Source organism: Falco cherrug, chromosome 2 (genome assembly GCF_023634085.1).
Source record: "Falco cherrug isolate bFalChe1 chromosome 2, bFalChe1.pri, whole genome shotgun sequence".
Classification (NCBI taxonomy): domain Eukaryota; kingdom Metazoa; phylum Chordata; class Aves; order Falconiformes; family Falconidae; genus Falco; species Falco cherrug.
This window is the reverse complement of record NC_073698.1, coordinates 12,139,897-12,158,600: the sequence shown is the minus strand read 5'-3', so window position 1 is coordinate 12,158,600 and position 18,704 is coordinate 12,139,897. Positions and strand designations below refer to the sequence as shown.

The following is an 18,704-nucleotide window of genomic DNA, read 5'->3' as shown; positions in this document are numbered from 1 at the left end:
CCACCTCACCTAACTCCAGGCAAGGACAAGGTGGTTTGGCTTATACTCTCTACTGAGGCTGGGGGGAACAAATTACTTCAGCTGCTGCTGTAAATGCAGCTGCACCACTGACTGAAAAACAATCTGTGTAAACAAGCCTGAATTGGTAGGTAATTTTGCTCATCAAAATTTTTTTTTGTACAACTTTGCATTTTAAAAAGGAACAGATTAAATGGCCCAGCTCTTCCACCTGCTGCTAACAAAATTCAGCTTTTTAGCAAAAGCTGAGCTTTGAATTTGTCCTGATGTAATTACTTAGCTCCCAAACAAGAGCTCAGGCAGCTTGGATAAAAAAACATTTGGATGTAACAGCAGTATAAGGCTTTTATTATCTTCCTGCCTTCAGGTGCTTTAGGATGTACCTCTTGACTGCAGGAACTCACACTTCCTACTCCTGAATCACAATGCAAAGAACAGTTAAGAGATGTCAAACTTTTATTTGAAAATATTTACAGATGTACATTACAAGAGTCAGTATGATCTCCCTTTAAAACACTACTGCCCATCAAGACAGGCTTTTCACAGGGCTGGTCTACACAAACTGCTGCTGTAATGTTCTCAATAGAGTACAGGGCTCAGTCTTCTGCTAGTCATGGTGCTTTCCAACTTTTCTTGGCCCGCAGTTTTTCCAGCATTTTCTGCAAATAAAATAAACTGTGAGACTACAGTAGCACAGCTTGAGGGCTTACACTAAAAGCAGCCGAGGTGCTGCTTGGGCGGGCAGCACCTGAACATCCCCTGCAGGGCAAGTCTGGACGGTGGGGCAGCGAGTGTGGTTGCTGCAGTGATCCCACAGGCTGCAGGGGAAGGTGTGCTTAATTTTCTGTTAACTATGACATCAGTAAGACAGGCTAGAAGGACCAGCAATTTATTCTACCACAGAGAATCTGTCAGGATTATGCAGCGTTTCCTTCCCTCCAGTTGTCTGCAGCCCAGCAGAGGGCAGGGAGAACAAACAGTTCAAGTCTCTTGTCCAACCCCCTCTGCCACAGGAACTGCAAGGAAGCCCAGACAGGATTTCTTGCAAGCCCAGAGTTCAGGTTGTGCTCAGCCAGGCAGAATCTTAAGCTACCCAGAGCAGGCAAACCAGCCAGAGACAGCCCCGCAAGAACAGCCTTATAATGGGAATTCAGTCAGTACGGACTAACAAAACACCCTGCCCTTCATTTGCCAAGGAGATGTTTATCACCTGGAGTCCTGAACAGCCTTTTTGTTCAACCTCCAGACACGCATTTTAGAGAAAGTTTCCGCTCAGCTATAGCGCTGACAAGGAAATTCTTCAGTAGATGCATGGTTTGATGGTCTCCATCTCAGTCTGATTAGAAGCGCAGTGAAATCATGAGAACTAACCAGGTAGGGCCACACTGTAGCAGACATTACCTTTTGAAACTCTTTAGCCTTTTCTCTGTTTTTAGTGTAAGTTTCTTGCCTTGTTTTTTCTTCCTTTCTGATTTTTACTTCTGCAAGTTGATTATGAAGTCTGTTAAAATAACAGGGGGGAAAAAAATCATGTATTGGGAGGAAGTGGCAAAGCTGGAATAAGTTAACAAGCATAAGGATTTATACTGTGGCAATGGTTAGAAATTAAAGAATTAAGTTAAGAAATTAAGAAAGGAATTCCAGTAATCTAGAATCACTGCACCCAACAGACACCCCGCTCAGGAGCTGTCCTTGCTGCACGCTACCATTAATTAAGTGCCCAAGTGCAATTGTGAACTTTGCTTCAAATTTAATCTAATTTCATGCATTAACTGGCACAGCTGCCTTAGCATGATGAAATGAGCAGGCTGCCAGTCAATGTTTCTGCCAGCTGTGCCAGGGCATTTCCCAGCAGGTACCTGTATCAAACACACTTGGCTTCTCTCTCCTGGCTGTTTTGTGTTAAAAGCAGCACTAGAGGCCAGCTGGAAGGCCACAGACTGCTCTGACTGACCAGTAGCTTCCAAAAGACAGAGGAAGGAACCACTGGTTTTTTATTCCAAACATCTCCCAGTTGCGTTCATGCAATACCTTGAAGTACGCTGGTGCATTTCAGTTTCTCCAGACTTCCTGTCCTCTGGAGAAGATACTTTCACTTCTCCTACTTTCTTCAACTGATTGGCAACTGTATCAGTTTTTCCTAATTACATTAAAAAAAAAAAAAAAGCTCTAGTCCAACTAAGTCAAAAGCATAGAGAGGTTTTCAAAGGTTTTTAAATGACGTGACAAAAGAAAGAAGCTAGCAGAATGGACACAGTGGAGATGATGTCTTGCGTTTACAAACCCATCCTCTGTCTCACTCATCAGGCCGCTGCCTGTACTTCAAGCCAGCCAACTTCCCGCTCCCCATCAACAGACACTAGAAATGCATCAGTTGGCTTAATACGGTGGTTCTTTGATAAACAGCTGTTATTTGCAGAGACACCTTATGGCTACAAACATGCAGGCAGGCTGAAAATACAAAGAGGACCCATGCGGGACTTCCCAACACTGAAGAGGTAGCTAGACAGCAGGGAAATAAGCTCCCTGCCTCCCTCAGAAAACAAATTCAAGAATATCCTCAGCCTGCAATAGCAAAGATGCAACAGATATGAAATGTATTCCTCAATACTAAACAGCAACTAAAAGGACACCTAATTCTATGTCTTGCCCCCAGATAAACCTACCAAAGATAAGACAGGACTCTTTTTGCTGCCTTAACTTCTCAGACTTTCCCCTTTGAAACTGTCTGGCTTCTGGCTTTTCATTTTCTCTTTCTTTATTTTTTATTTCTTCTACTCTTTTCAGAGATTTCTGGATAAAGTTCTGCTTTTTTTTAAAAAAAGATTCTTGCAAACTTCCGGGTGTAGCCGCAAACTCCAGCAGCATCACTGTGAAAGAAAATGGAAAGTCTTGAACATTTCTCGCTTTCAGCAATGACCAACATCACCTGTAGCCCTGTAGCAAGTCATGCATTTTGAGGTGTTCCTCCTAAAACACTGAGCTTGACTACTTTTGTAAATCAGCTAGGAAAATGGCAGTGTGAATGAGTAGTCGTGCAAAACAAACAGCAATTCCGACCTATTAACTGTAACCATGTCTGCCAAGCCAAATCCTGTGACAAATACTGCATCGAAAGCATCTCGATGGCTCAGAACATATCAAAGACTTGAGAAGTCCCTAATGCAGTTAAGTTCTGTCAATTCGTGTCTTTCATCTTACTGCTGTTCATCTTGGACAAATAAAAATACTCCCGATGTTTTACTGACATTCCACTCTTATCATCAGAACAGGAAAAAATAAAAGACATTCTTTGCCTACAGAGCTTGGGGACGAACAGGAAATCAAGAACAAATGAAGGTGCATAAGCTGTGTGACAACAAACCACAAAGACACCACAGAATTTTTCAAAATTAACTAGTTGCAACACAAAAAACCCCAAACAGCGTGTTGTAGATACTATGAACTTTCATGAAAGATACCCTGGCATAGGAAGAGACATAGATAGATAATGACTTCCTTGTCAATAAGACACATGTTAAACCCGGGGTCAAACGCACTACAAACCAAGCCTGAACGGCAAGTTGCGCTTGCCGAAGGAGAGGTAAATTCTATTTATGATTTTATTCCTGCAGATAAGAGACCTTCTCTCTCTCTCAAGTTCAGTACATCAAAGTTACACATAATTACCTGCAGTCTGATGTGATGGAAAGTGACTGGCATTGGGACTCTGAGCTCTGGCAGAACTGTCGGGCCTTACGAACACGGAAGAATCTGCATCTGGATTGAGTGGTAAAAATTCTCTCTCCTGTTTCAAAAGGAGTCAGTGATTGGAAATGCTTAAAATATACCACAAATTTGACTGAAGTACGAGCACTGTACCCCAAGCACTGACCCAATGCAAATAAAAGACATACTCTTTCACCTTTATAGCAGATGCAAGAAAAACATCAAAAGTGGATCTTGGTAATAAATACTAAAAAGATACTTTCTAAAGACATCTTAAGACTTAAAGAAAAAAAATAATAATCCATTAAAGACCTTTTGGCCATCATTTTTCAATTGCTTGTTCATAGTACCGGGCTGCATAATTTCATCTCAATGGACATGTTTTTCTTTCCTCCTGTCCTCCCTAGTTCTCCCCCATCACTTACTGCTCTCCCTCTTGCCCCTGTTCCCAGCTGGGAGGCAACAGCCACTGCACAAGTACAGCCTCCAGCTGCCAACCTCCACCTTACCCACAGTTCAATTACATTGTAAAAGACCCATCCTTAGGCACTTTTAGGATCTTCTCTAGATGCCTCCTGCAATTGAAGCATGATTTTGTCCACTCCGTTCATCTAACGGACACACCTGACTTGGTTCTACATTATTGCTTCAGCACCCAAACTATTCTCTCATTACAAACCCGTTCCTGTACAATTTACAGCCTTTGTTTTATATAAGCAAACACCAAAAAGCACACCACAGGCAAATTAAGCATGGCAGTATGACAAGCTGATGGTACTTTCCCCATAAACCTCAAACCGCTGCGTGGGCCTGGTGTAGCTCCATCCACTAGGTAGAGGATTTTTAGTTCGTAGCTTTTGTTTTGTCCCACCCACTCCTCTCATTCATAACTAACGGGATACAATTTAGTCTTGCAAACACCAGCAAGATGGTTCCGTTTTTCAGCAAAAATCTTCCTGAACTGTATCTATACTGATGTGACAAGGTAGTGATTTTCATGGATAGCCCAAATTTATGATTATTAGATCTGTCTGGCAAATGTAACATCCAACTATGACAACACACAAGCAATTACTAAGCTCAGATAACCCTAACATTCTCTTGTGTTGCAACGGTGGATTAACTGCTCAGTGGGGCTTCTCCTTATTAAGACTAAGTTAGTGTCACAGCACTAGCAAACTACCCGGCTGCAACAAGGCTTTTACCATCCCATACCAGGTTAACTTCAGTAAGTAGTTCCTGAGCCTTGCCCCAGCACAGCCACCAGTCCCCCACAAGGTTTGAGAAGTCTATCTACTGTGTGAGCTGTTTCTTCATCATCTTCAGGCCAGTCCACCCTGCTTCTTGCCTCTGCTGCATCCAGAGTCTTCCTTCTCCAGCTCCACTTCCAGCCAGCCTCTCCTCATCCGGGCCCCCTCCTCTGAGGGCCTCTCCTTGTCTCTCCTACATCTGGACCACTCACTCTCCTCCCTCTACTTCTTCTGGATCTCTTCACCTGGTGCTCCTCTTCCATCCCCCTTAGAGCTACTTAACTACTTAGCAGGAACCAGCCACAGCTGCACCTTACCCACATCAGCCACCCCACCGCCCCTGAAGCCAGCCCACAGCTGTATATTATCAATGATAATTAACCTGCTTCATTCCTCCGTAATTCCTCTACAAGTTAGAATCAGAATTACATTACATAATAAAGACTCACCTCAGCAAAAACATTACATTCAGACTGGTCCACACATGCTGGGTTACTGGGTTTATCTTCCTTAATTTTCTCTTGGTTAGTATGTTCAATGTCTGATTCTGCAATACTGATGTCATTTGAGCTTATCAGAGTGAGTTCAGGTTCTTCCATAATACCATGCCCTGACTCAGTCTCCTAGAACACAAATTACACAAGACATCAGTGTAAAAAAGAAAAAAAAAAATTACTATTTCCAGCAACAGCTGTTATCTTGTTAGAAAGAGGAGGCTCATTCAACATGTAGAAGAAAGAAAATATGCCCCCAAGCAATAAATGAAATACAGAAAGAGCACTTTGCCTGAGGTGGTGATGTATGCAAATCCTGGAAGCAAAGTCCAATGCGAAGTATTTTACATACCAGTATCAAAAAACCCCAAACAAATAAGCCAAAGCAACCAAACAACAACAAGGCCTCCACCTCTCCTCCACTCACCTCAAGTTTAAATTACTTAGTTCTAGGGCAAACTTTTTTTTAAAAAAAAAAAATAAATTAAAAGCTACACAACACTATTTTCTTAAGTTTGCATATGCTTTTGGCCAAATTATTCTTCAGGCTTCTAAATGGGAACAGTGGCTGTTCAGTTAAGTAACCGCGCCACATGATACAGATGCATATGCTGTACTAACTGATGCCAAGAGAGGGAGACGCAATGGAGATGCTGTAGCTCCTCCAACAACTGTGGGAACTCCAGCTCATTTTAGCTCCTGCTAATTATTTCAGTGCCATGATCTGAAAGCAGCAGTAGGGCAGAAGCCCAGGAAAAATGCAAGTCTTAAACTAGAACTGTAAAATCAGTATTTGCTAAGCTTCCAGATATTATGGGTCCAAAATAACTTGGTACAACAACAGCAACAACAAAAAAAACCAACCAAAAGAGCCTGCACAAATTACTGCTTTTGGAAATTTGGTTTACTCACCCAGACCGGAATATAACATGAGCTTCTGGGCACAGAATTAAAATGTTTTTCATGTCTTTCCAGGAAAGAACCATTCTGTTGTACAACAGCCTGTAAATGGATGTCTGAGTCTTCCACGTTGGCTTCCCTAGGAACCCTCAAAGATTTTTGTACTTCTGAAAAGCTTTGATCTGCCTCCTTTATATTTGTATTGCGCTGAGACTCCAGCTCCACAGCTTTATTTGCTTCATGTACATGAACTGGTTTTTCAGGAAGCTTCACATACTTCTTATCAAATGCCTCCGCAGGTAATTTTTCAGAAGAGACAGCCTCTTTCAGTAAGTGTTGAGGGAAAGTTTCACCCCCTGTAACTGGTGTGGTATTTAGCTGATAAAATGATTTTTGCCCTTCCAATGGATTCAGACTTCCATTTTGGAGATCTTTCATTGAACACTGGAGATTAATACATTCCATATTTCTTGCCAGTTCTTCATATTCTCTGGCAGATGAAATATAGTCCTCATTTCCCCATTTTTTAATTCCAGGGCTTTGTTCAAAAGGTCTCTGTAACATAGCATTAAGGTCCACTGGCTGATCAGCATTCTGACAGTGATCACTTAAAGCAGGTTCTACTTGCAGGGGGTGAAAAGATTCTTCAGATCCTGTTTCAAAAATTATCAAGAGTCAAAATTCTAGCTAACACAACAGAATTTCAACTTTTAGAAGTCCTTCCATAATGAGACCAGTAATGTACTGTAAGAAGTCTAGTAAATACGAAAAAACATTTACAAAAAGTCTGCTAAGTTTCTTCAAATATAATACCATTAATATTACAAAATGATTCCTTCATGGTATACAAAACAACTTAAACAACGCTTTTTGCTGCTGCTTAGAATATGTTTAGGGACAGATTTCATGATGGTGCTGATGTAACTGCATTGAGAGTCAACAGATTTTACAATTTATACTCTGTAAATGGAAGTCCTTTGAGTGTCTTTTGGCTTTCCAACAAAATCTCTAAAACAGGAAGAAAACCATCCTAAACACCATTACGTGGGCAGAACCTATTCAAAGTAGAAGAAAACATCCCAATTGGAATGAGGCTTGCTGTTTCTGCAAGTTACAATATCGCACCCTGAATTATGTTTCCCTTAGGATCTACACATACAAATCAAGACGGTATTTTTTTTTTTTTCCAGAAGAGGCTGCGAAAAAAAAGAGATGAGGTATCAACTTTTTAAATACTGGGGAGGCATTTCAGCAGTACAGCACATGCCAACCACAGGGTTATTTTTTTAAAAAAATACGTATCTGACCTACACAGACTGCAGCACCATGCTACCCATTAGACAGGAACATACCACATAAACTTTTAACTGTTTCCTTTAAAAACTTTTTTGCATTCTTTGACACCTACAAAATACCTAGTTTTACATGTATAAAGAGCGTTGCCTCCTGATAAATAGCTGTTACTGGGAGGAAGAGTTACACTGTGATACCAATAGCAAATTCTCCAATGATGGACTTACATACCAACCCTACCTTGAACTGACAAACCAAACTATTTTTTACTTGCTTAGCCTGTTGCTTATGTTATTTTCCCCTCCCTTTTAAAGCACAACAATAATTGGCTTGGGATTATAAAAACACTTGAAAGAAGGGGAGATACTGCAGTTACATTTAAAGCACAAAGATTGCTTCTATAAGCAATTTAGAAACAGAATGTTTTGAAGTTAGAAGGGAGCTTCCTAAATCCTATTGGCTGTGACCACAGGTAGTCTTAAAGTGTAAGCCTCTTCTGGCATTTTTTATTACTTTTTTTTTTTTTTTGTACCAGCATCTGCCAGCTGAAGAGAAAGAAAAGCTTAATAAAGCAGTTGCTTGCAGCTTTAAACATGAATAGTGTGTGTTTCCAAAAGTTCTATGTATATATATATACACACACACATGCAAATAACAAAGATAATTGACCAGGAACATTTACATTAGAAATGCATCTATTACTTAAAATGCTGTGCTGTGTTTCCTGTTATTGTTTAGCTTTCTGTTGGAACACCTTAAAACACTGGAACACTGGATTCTTGCTAAGTAAGAGCTTCAGACATATTTAATCACTGCTAGCTGCACTTGGAATTTCAGGTTGGTCCTTTTCTTTAGAATATATGCAATAGCAAGTTAATTTGAATTCAACTGCAAAACATTAAAAAAATACTTTTCCTGCTGTAAGCTGCAGTTAATGCTGCTAAAAAATCACAAACTTCTAATCTACTAAATCAATTACTACACTAATCTAAAAGTTCATTCCTTTCTCTCTCTCTTCCCTCCCCCCTTTATTTTGTAGGGCAATTCTGTACTTACACAAAACACCACAGCATGCAGTACACAATGATTATTGGTGTGACTTAACAGTAGAAAAGGAAAATTCAGTGGTTTCTTAGAGGGCACAACATATAAAAGACAAATTAGTAAGATCAAAGAGCTTCTAACACATACCTCAAAATTTTAATCACATTTTGGAACTTCCTTAATTTCCTCAAATGTACAAAATGATGGATATGCATGAACAAATATTTGGAAAGATATTTAAACTTACAGTTTCAGCCAGACTTGGTATTTCTTCACTAACATCATACTTACTGCACAAGGAATAAGTAACATGATATCGATTACAGTGACCTGACTATGCAGGTCTGCTTTTGTATTAAAGCCATAAGTATTAAGGAAATTAAGAACTTCACAAAATTTAGGAGTTCTACCCATTACAGGCAGTGGAGAAGACCGTGTGTAAGAGAGCAGCAGCAGAGTTAAGACATTTCAAAGTAGGACTGATAGAAAAGCGAAGAGTTCCTTCCCAGTTTCAACACAGCAAACCTAACTTAAGGGCTAGTATTTACACACTGGCAAGAGGTTGATTTTGAAAGCTTTGATCTGACTATACCATACGTACCAGAAGTAACGTTTTCTTTAACAAACTCTTCTTCTGATGCAATGTTGTTTGGCCCGTTTGTTCCAAGACTAGGAGGCACACTGCTGCTTTGAATAGTCAAACCAGAGTTTCCCGCTTCTAGAAACGCAGACATGTCTTGACTTTTTGTTGAGAATTTTGAAGTCTAGTGGCAGAAAAAAAAAATCCCAAGATTCATTTTCTCAGAAATATGAAGGATAAAAAGTTAAAGGTAACACTTGATTTTTGGATCACATTTCTGCTACAACCAGCAAAAAGCCTCCAGTTCTATGTATATCAAAAATTATTTTTGTGTTTCTTAGGGATTATACGTTTAAGTCTTACAGAAATCTTAAGCTGAAGTATTTCTTCCAGCAGAGTTTTTCTATATTACCTTGCTAAATTCTCTTCTGTCTTGTGAAATTCTGCATTGAGAATGGGATGATGAAGTATCAAAGTCAAGACCTGGTTCCAAAGGCTGAAAGAGCTGGCGATGGAGGTTCGGAGAAGATGTCTCAGTTTCAGGCAAATCAAGTTCAGCTGCTAGAGCTGTAAGAAAAGAGGTTATTTAAAAAAAAACAACACCAACCTCCATCAAAAAAACCAAGGGACATGTCACACCTTGCTTCTATATCCAGTAAATAAAGCATACAGAATTCTGCAGGTATACAAATACTAGCTTGTTAATAAAAAAAATTAATATAATCTGTACTGCATCCAACTCTTTCAATGTGACACAATGCAGGTACAAAAAGCAGCAAGAAAGTGCTACACTGATGCCTTTTTATATTTTTTTTTTCAGTGACAAGCTGAAGTCCATAAGCATCCTGTTTGGCAGTTATGAGAATGCATTATAAGTAGCATGGCTTCCCAGTACAAAAGACACAATGACACAGTGGAGCAAGTGCAATGAAGAGCCACAGGGATGATCAGAGGAAGGATGAAGCACATGATGTTCAACAAGAAGCTAAAAAACTGAGTTTGTTCAATCTTAAGAAAAGGCTTGGGGATGTGGGGGAAGGGGCACAGAAATCTGTCTACTACATCCTAAGCGACAGTATAGAGAAGATGCAGTCAATCTTCTTGAATATGCTCAGTGAAAGAAAAAGAAAACGGACCCAAGATGCAACACAGGAAATTCTGGTTTGATATAATAAAATACTAAAATAAAAAAGAAGAAAGTTGTCAAAAGGTTGTCCAGGGCTGTCTGGAGTCTTTGTCCTTGGAGATATTTAGAACTTTCCTGGACAAGGCCTTAAAGAACCTGGTCTAAGTTGGCTCTGCTGTGAGCTGGAAGGAGAATCTGGACCACGTAACTAGAAGTCCTTCTTGGCCTAGATTAATCTATGATTCTAGGTTTTCAAACATTCCAAGAGAAAGCAGTTCAAATTAAAATACTAGCATTATCTTCATGTTAGCTAATAAAGATGTTCTTATTTTCATGAATTATTACATTTTTCTAGAGAGCGTAGAACTCCCACCAGTCTGTTAACCAGTGTTTTATCAACTGTGTAATCCTATGTGATTAATAAAGTATTATATATTACTGTCTCTACCTTCCTGAAACAAAAGTTGTGCATTAACAAGTGATTAAATTGTCACAGGTAACAAACAGCCTAAGCACGGTAGCGGGAAGCTGTGCAAAACTAGACTACGATCAGATAGATACCTGACTAGACTATTACTTTTTTTTCCGCTACACTATGCTACGTGAGCATATATATAAAGCAAAGCATGAAGAACATCAAAGCATCAAAGTTCTCCCATGTAGAATCCCTACGGACTTTAAAATGTAAGCTGAATATAAATAACACAGATTAACACATAGCAACTCCTCCTCATTCCATAGGATGAGAGCACAGCACAAAAACGCTTTAAAACGGCAACTACCTTGGAAGCGCGTATTGTCCTCCTTGGAGTCAGAATTCAAGTCTCCAGTACGTTTTCCCAAGACACGTTGCATCTGACTTTTTTTGTATAGGTAAAGCTCTCCTTCAGGCAACCGAGCTTCAGATGCTCCAGACAAATTCCCCTGCCTCTGCTGCAAGGCAAAAGGCAGTGAGGACTTCCAAGGGCGGCTTGATGTTTCTCTCAAAATTCGATCTTCCGCGCTATCAGAAGACAATCCTGAAGTAGTAAGCTAGATGTTCACAGTTTTGCATATAAACCACTTGCATTAAGTCATCTGAAAAGCCACTGCTTAATATTCTGAAATATTCATAGACCTCTGCGTTTTGTTTCTTTAATTGTCTCCTGTCAATGCTCCCACAAACTGTACCACAAATCTCCACAAATTCAAGTTAATAATATCTAATTAGGTGGTAGTCAGTACAGCTTAGCACTTTTAGAGTATGCAGACTTAAGAAATACCGACACAATAAAATCTGAGAACAATTAATACTATTATTTTATGCTAGCTAGCATATTTCTATCTCCTATCACATTTAAAGGTGTCAATCCTTTAATGTGGTTTTGAGTATCTTTATGACATCATGCAACAGTTTTATTCATGCTTAAATAGAAACTGCTTAATAGTAAAACAAGAAATCTGAGGGAATCAAGGCAACTAAAATCACGTTCCTAGCTAGTGCACCAACCCCCTTTGTCTATGTGCTGACAGAAGAATTGCACACAGCCATCAGAAAAGGTCGTTATTAAGTACCAAGTGTACAGCAAAGACACAGCTAGACTTGAAAAATTCATTCATGCTGCTGAGTAATCAAGCACCTTGGCAACCCCTTTTTCCACAACTAATAAACAACAGAAAAGCTACAAACAAATGATCTTAGAATTTGCTTTTGTTTATGTCAATAAACCACATATTTGTCATGTGAGTTATGAAGTTTATTACTCAAAGTAACACCAGTTTAGAACATTAAGGTTAAAATGAGCCACTGAAATCTCAGGCTGTAAAAACTGTAGTCTTCAAAAATTATTTTATAAATATGGAATAACTCACACATGTTGTTTATAAAATCAGATACGTGTCAGATTAACACAATATGAAGCCTTAAAGTAAATAAATCCATAGGTCACTACATCATCACTTTCAAACTCACTTCCCATGTTCACAAGTGATAATATCAGTATATAAAGGAGCAACTGTGTATTATTGTAAAGGAATATTTTTTTTATTTTACGAAAAGCTAACAAGATCAAGAGGCAGACTGCACGCAAAAAAGGACATAACCGTATTTCCGAGAACACTATTAAAAATTAATCTGGCATTCAAATGACATTTTCACAAATAAGTTACTAAGAATTACTATGCGACAAGCACATACTGGAACAATTCTCTTAATAGCAAAACAACAATCACAGCTCTGTAACAATCTACGATATACATTGATTAGAAAGCTTTTTCCAGTGTATCATTTGCGGATCAGTTTTTTAAAAAAACTCTGCCACTTGAAAAACGCTAGTGTTACGGTTGCTTAAATACTCAAAATATCTTTTGCCAAAAAAGATGTGTTAAGGTTTATATAAATTATAATTTATATAAATTATTATAGAAGTTTAAAAATCATAAGCATTCTAGTTCCACTCAACTTTATAAGGCATATTAATAATTCCTAAGTGAAGTTCCACAGTAGCCTATTTCAGAGGAACAAAAGTCCAGTAAGTTAGACCCATTCTGCTATAAAGAGAATACACAATTTTCTTTTCACAGTAACAACAAAATCCAAACACTTACCGGTGTCCACAGGGCCTACATCCAACGTTTCACTAGTCAAAAAGCTTCCAGTGGAAATTGTTGACGATAAGTCACAGGGTATTCCTTGCATGAAAGCCTCTGAACCTAAGCTCATGGCTACTACTTTAGAAAGCACTTCCTAGAATGAAACAACGTGCCTGTTACCGTGTATTCAGCCGTCCACAAGCAGGGCTTTAAACCCACGCGCTTTATTCTGAGCTCAGTTCAAGTGTAGAAGCCTTCACGTTTTGCAGAGTCAGGCTAATACAGATCATCATCGCCCAGTAGAAAACATCCACACCCAGCGTCCCATTCACCCCCCAACAGCCCCCTCCCCTCAACACACACACGCACGTGCACACACACACACACACACACACTATTATAAAGCCTCTCAGAACTGCATACAAATCATGACACCTGGAAGATCATTTTATCCTCCCGTGGTCAGATTTGGCTATTTCTCATCACAGACCCACTTCAGTAAATTGTAGATCTCAGAGGAATATATATGCAATACATGAAAACTCAAAGTACTTGCAATATTGAGCCATTTGCATATAAGAGATGGGCTTAAAAATTTCATTCTACAAAACTAACCTAAAAATATACAAAATACCCTAAAATATTATTTTTCTTAATTTTGAGGTAAGGTCTACAAAGCCATGAAATAGAGAACAAGGGTTCTTGTACTTCCAAATTTTGAAGAATAGATGAAAACGTTTCTTCCCAAACTCTGAATTAAAACATGCACTAAGAAAATAAGACAAAAATCTAAGAAACCCTTCCCTTACGTTTTTCATTATATACTATGTTATATATTTAACGTACACATATAAACCACGTACATTTAATTTTATATACAGGTTATACACTGCATTTTTTAAATACTATTTTTATCTCCTGATAAAACAATGGGTTATTTGGGCACGGGAAAAGCAGAGGATATCATTGGCGTTGATTTTGGCAAGGCTTTTGACACCGTCTCTCACAACATTCTTGTATTTTGGTTTGGATGTCACAACCTGGATAGATGGACAATGAGATGGGTAAAAAACTGGCTGGATAATCAGGCTCAGAGGACGGTGATTAAAGGGATTACTCTACCTGGAGGTAAGGAACAAGTGGAGTACCACAGGGCTCTGTCCTAGGACCTGTTCTCTTTAACACCTTTGGCAATGACCCAGAGGAGGCGACACCATACTTTTATCAAGTTTGCAGGTAACATTAAGCGGTGTGGCTGACATCCAGAAGGACCTTATGAGGCTGGGCCTACAGGAACGTTATGAAACTCAGCAAGAGCAAATGCCAAGTCCAGTACCTGGGAGGGAAGAACCCCCTGCACCAGTCTGAGCTGGGGCCTGCCTGGGGAGCAGCCCTGTGAAGAAGGATGCAGCAGTCTCAGCAGACAGTGTAAGCCCACAGTGCTCCCTGGCAGCAAAGGGGGGCAACAGCATCATGCGCCGTATGAACAGGAACACAGCCAGCAGATCCCTCACAGCGATCACCTCTTTTTACATGCTGCTGGTTATACTGCTGTGTCTAGAATACTGCACCCAGTATTCACCCCCCAATACGAGGCAGAAAGATTTCATCACAAAATAACAAGTAATGTTATGTGATTATTTCGGTATGACTAACCATATTATCAAGTCTGAACGATGATCCAGAATGTGTTGTAACTCCCTCTCCAGCAGCAAGAACCGGTGAATCTTGAGCCACTTGAGAATCCTGGGACTGGGCTGGACACAAACGTAATAGAAGCAGTAAGGAATAGCAAGCAGCTTTTGAGTTCATCATTAGCAACATTTTTTTTAACACCAGATGGCACCAATACTCCACTGCTGCTGTCCTCATTATTGGAGCACTGATTTTGCCCATCCTTTCCACTTTCTTCTCACCTGCAACGTACTTTCTACTCCACTGTACCACAAATTTAATTGGCAACCAGTGGTTCTCCTTGACCAGCCTTCCTAAAATTTCTAACTAGGATGACTGCTCTCTGCAGAGTGTGCAGGAAGAGCTAGAAATTCATGCTTTGGCTTTGCAGAACAAAACATGGCTCTTTTAATTGGGGGGGGGGAGGAGGGAATCTTTGCCCTCTACCATTACAATGGTTACAAAGAAAAGCACATTCTGAGTAGATCAGAGAAATCAGAAAACACTGAATTACTGAACTATAACTATGGAACTGAATCACCTTTGCCATAATGTTCTTACACATAAAAATAAGATCAGTATCTGTGCAAAATAAGCACCACAGCAGCACCAAAAAAATGCAATTTCTGAACTCAGTGCTGACAAGCACCTCCAAAGTCTGGCAATTCTAAGATTGTAAATTAACTGCCAGACAACTCTAAAATAAGTACTCTTATTTCCAGTACTAATGTTCAAGAAAGAAGTGCTAAATATCAAACTGAAATTAAGCACTAAAAGTGATGTAGATGTTTTCTCCCAGTTCTACAAGGGCTGCTAGTGACAGAGATGTTACAAGTCCCCAGCATTTTTAAGACTCCATACTTCAACAGATCTCGTAACGTTTTGTGAACCCTAACACCAGTTTGTACTTTGTACTTTGTGCCTTGTATAAGCTGAAACTCAATTTCTTACTAGAAGATGGAGTCTAATTGTTCTGTTTTCCCTATTATACAAAAAAAGGCGGGGGGAGAGGTTTCCTCCATGAGGCAACATCAGTGAAGTATCTATATGACGTGATACTTATGTATCTCAATAAACATCAAACATTTTGAAACTCATTTTTGGGGAGACAGGGGGATAAAATCTAAGGTCTCCTACAGCCATTATCATCCAGTAGCTACCTGGGAGAAAGTACAAAACATGAAATACATCTCAAATTTAAATTTTTATATTTATCTCAATTAATTAAGAATAGGTTAACTTATCTTTTAATTTACTATGTTATTACATTAAATGCTAATTGACCTCAAAATAAAGGGTAAATAAATTCTCAGATGGCTTCTTTTCCCTCCACACTCACAAATTGTCCAGAAACTTCTAGCAGGCTTGATCCTGCTAGTCATCACACTTTGATTGGTAACCAAACAAAGCCATTGGCAATAGAATTGACAAATAGTATGAAGAGTGAAGAATGGTAAAGAAACGCAGTAGCACTGCAGTAGTAAAAATTACCTCCTCCTCCTGTAAAGGTGCATCTGTTAAACAACACTGTTTCAATATAGATAAAATTATAAATCTAAGAGCACATATGACTGGTTTGTGATCCCTCTTCTACAAGTATATGACAAAGGTCTTCAGATTCACAGGAAAGATAACTTTTAAAGTTTGAGTAGAACAACGGGGCAACAAGCTCCTTGGTTGGATGTGGCAGTAGTGTGACTGAGTCTACACACACTGCAGAAGTCTGGTCCTCTGCTTTGGAGCAGAATAGAGGAGACAGAGGATCCTGAAAACGAGCATGGCCTTGAAAATTCCTTGAATCAGCATGAAAACTGCAATCATATCATCTCTTGATATTTAAATATCTCCATAGGAGAAAAAATGCAAAATACAAAAGATTTCTAAATTCAAAGAAAAAAAATAACAAGAAGCAGTAGCTAGAAATGGCTGTCAAGACATTCAGAAACTGGAAACAGACCATTCATTTTATAATTTGATTTAAAAATAAATGCTGGAACAAGCTACCAAAGAATTCTCCATTTCCAGATACTTCTACATCAAGATTAGATATTCTTCTGAAATAAATTATTTTATTTTCTAAAGGATATTAGCATGACAGGTAGTAATTTAGGATACATATGAGACAAGATTAAAGCATTTAATACTCTCTTGTATAGAAACTCTATGGAGAGCTATCCTGGTTTTGGCTGGGATAGTTAATTTTCTTCCTAGAAGATGGTACTGTGCTATTTTTTGGATTTAATATGAGAATAATGTTGATAACACACTGATGGTTTAGCTGTTGCCAAGTAGTGCTTACTCTAAGTCAAGGACTTTTCAGTTTCGCGCGCTCTGCCAGTGAGCAGGTGCACAAGAAGCCGGGAGGGAGCAGAGCCAGGACACTGACCCGAGCTAGCCAAGGGGATATTCCATACATAGAACGTCATGCTCAGTATGTAAACTGGGGGGGTTGGCTGGGGGGGGCTGATCCCTGCTGGGGGACCGGCTGGGCATCGGTCAGCAGCTGGTCAGCAACTGTATTGCGCATCACTTGTTTTGCTTGGGATTTAGTCCTCTCTTTTTTTTACCCCCCTATTCATCATTATTATTATTATTATTTCAATTAAACTGTTCTTATCTCGACCCACAGGTTTTACCTTCTTCCAGTTCTCCTCCCATCCCACCAGGGGCAGGGGGGAGTGGGCGAGTGGCTGCATGGTGCTTAGTTGCTGGCTGGGGTTAAACCATGACAACAACAACGCTACAGATGTTCCATTACTATACTGTAATAACCTGCATTGCTCTTGTGATATTAATACAAGGGATGAACAGTAGCAATTTCATGCTATAAACCACATCTAATTAAAAATTCAACATGCTCACATCTCATGAATTTATTACATTAATATCCTTTAAAAACTGTATTTGGTGACTCATAAAGGAGAGTTTTTCGTTCTTCTCTCGTCCCATCAAAACAAAAGTGCAAGGTTCTTGTTCCTCACAGCTTCCTGACATTGACATGGGACTTTCATGTGTTAACCTCCTGGCCACCACATTGTGACAACAAGTTTGTATTTAAAAACTGAGTCTGTAATATCCAGAATGCTTTTTTTTAGTCCCCCAACAGAAGCTGCAGTAAAATAGCAGCAATTATTTTGGGGTGCAATTTGAAAGACAAAAGACTGAACAACAAAGCCCTCAGTGAAGATAACATAAACACAGTCCAAATCCAATCATGTAGACAAAACAAAACAAACAAACAAAAAATTGTACTCCATGCTGGTTTGCCAAATTCATGATGGACAAGATGATCTGTTACAATAATGCATTATGGACAAATATTTGGGATTACTAAAAATAAATTGAAAACTTAGGTTAGCTTAGATCACACAAAAAATAATCATGCTTGGAATAATACCTCTGTATAGGGTGGCAAAACATGAAGATAATCACATTTGGAACACTGCTCAAGGGGACCCATTAAATATTACAATGAATAAAGAGAAATAAGGCTATTGATATGTAATGAAGGAGAACTGTGAAGCAGATGTATGTATCAAATCTAGTCGCTATTCTCAGGCTGACTTCCTAAGGTGATGAGGTTTATGACATCAAACTGCCTGTCTCATCTGTAGGGTTACCCTCCAATTCCATATTAACAACTTGCATTGCATTAGCTCATTTTAACCAAATTGTATTGGGAAGAAAAAAAAATAAAAAAATGACGAGTGTTCAAAGTTCCTAACTCATCTTGTCATACATCAGTGGCAAGGTAGAGAGTAATCGAAATCTTAGCCTCACTCGTGGCACTTAGTACAACATCACTTTTAACAGTTACCTGTTCTCTCTGGCTGCCAGCCAGCTTGTAACCACTCCACACTGAGCACAGGGATTCATCCTCCCCTAACCAGAAGCAGTCTTTAAGACCCATTTTATGCTCAGACATGCCTGCCTCTAAATTTGAGAGGATTGTTTTTCTTCTTGTAATAATTGGAAGACAGATATACAGCTAATTATAGAAATAATAAAAAAAACAACAACAAAAAAACCACGAAGGAAACCCCCAA

General features: G+C 39.2%; 1 protein-coding gene, 1 long non-coding RNA gene and 1 other non-coding gene across 7 annotated transcripts in view; 1 reads left to right on the top strand and 2 right to left on the bottom strand.

Annotated features, from left to right (window-relative positions):
- Positions 1–154: 154 nt before the first annotated feature.
- Positions 155–18,704, bottom strand: part of CEP295 (centrosomal protein 295) — a 77,159-nt gene continuing 58,609 nt past the window's right edge. For 3 of the 5 annotated variants that reach the window (XM_055702386.1, XM_055702385.1, XM_027798974.2), the window contains 11 exons: positions 14,641–14,741; positions 13,000–13,138; positions 11,196–11,432; positions 9,700–9,854; positions 9,309–9,471; positions 6,383–7,023; positions 5,426–5,599; positions 3,688–3,805; positions 2,685–2,888; positions 2,050–2,158; positions 733–1,519 (listed from right to left, as the gene is read on the bottom strand). In XM_055702386.1, the coding sequence (XP_055558361.1) occupies positions 1,291–1,519; positions 2,050–2,158; positions 2,685–2,888; positions 3,688–3,805; positions 5,426–5,599; positions 6,383–7,023; positions 9,309–9,471; positions 9,700–9,854; positions 11,196–11,432; positions 13,000–13,138; positions 14,641–14,741 (2,270 nt within the window). In that variant the 3' untranslated portion in view covers positions 733–1,290. Of the gene's footprint in view, positions 678–732; positions 1,520–2,049; positions 2,159–2,684; positions 2,889–3,687; positions 3,806–5,425; positions 5,600–6,382; positions 7,024–9,308; positions 9,472–9,699; positions 9,855–11,195; positions 11,433–12,999; positions 13,139–14,640; positions 14,742–18,704 lie in introns of those variants that run through there. The other 2 variants (XM_055702387.1, XM_055702388.1) reach the window with 2 other exon arrangements.
- LOC114014605 (uncharacterized) lies at positions 3,652–10,860 on the top strand. Its single transcript, XR_008730946.1, has 3 exons — positions 3,652–3,789; positions 6,446–6,669; positions 10,108–10,860. It is a non-coding gene; the product is annotated as an uncharacterized LOC114014605 (long non-coding RNA).
- Positions 13,392–13,475, bottom strand: LOC114014613 (small nucleolar RNA U2-19). Its single transcript, XR_003558183.1, has one exon. It is a non-coding gene; the product is annotated as a small nucleolar RNA U2-19 (small nucleolar RNA).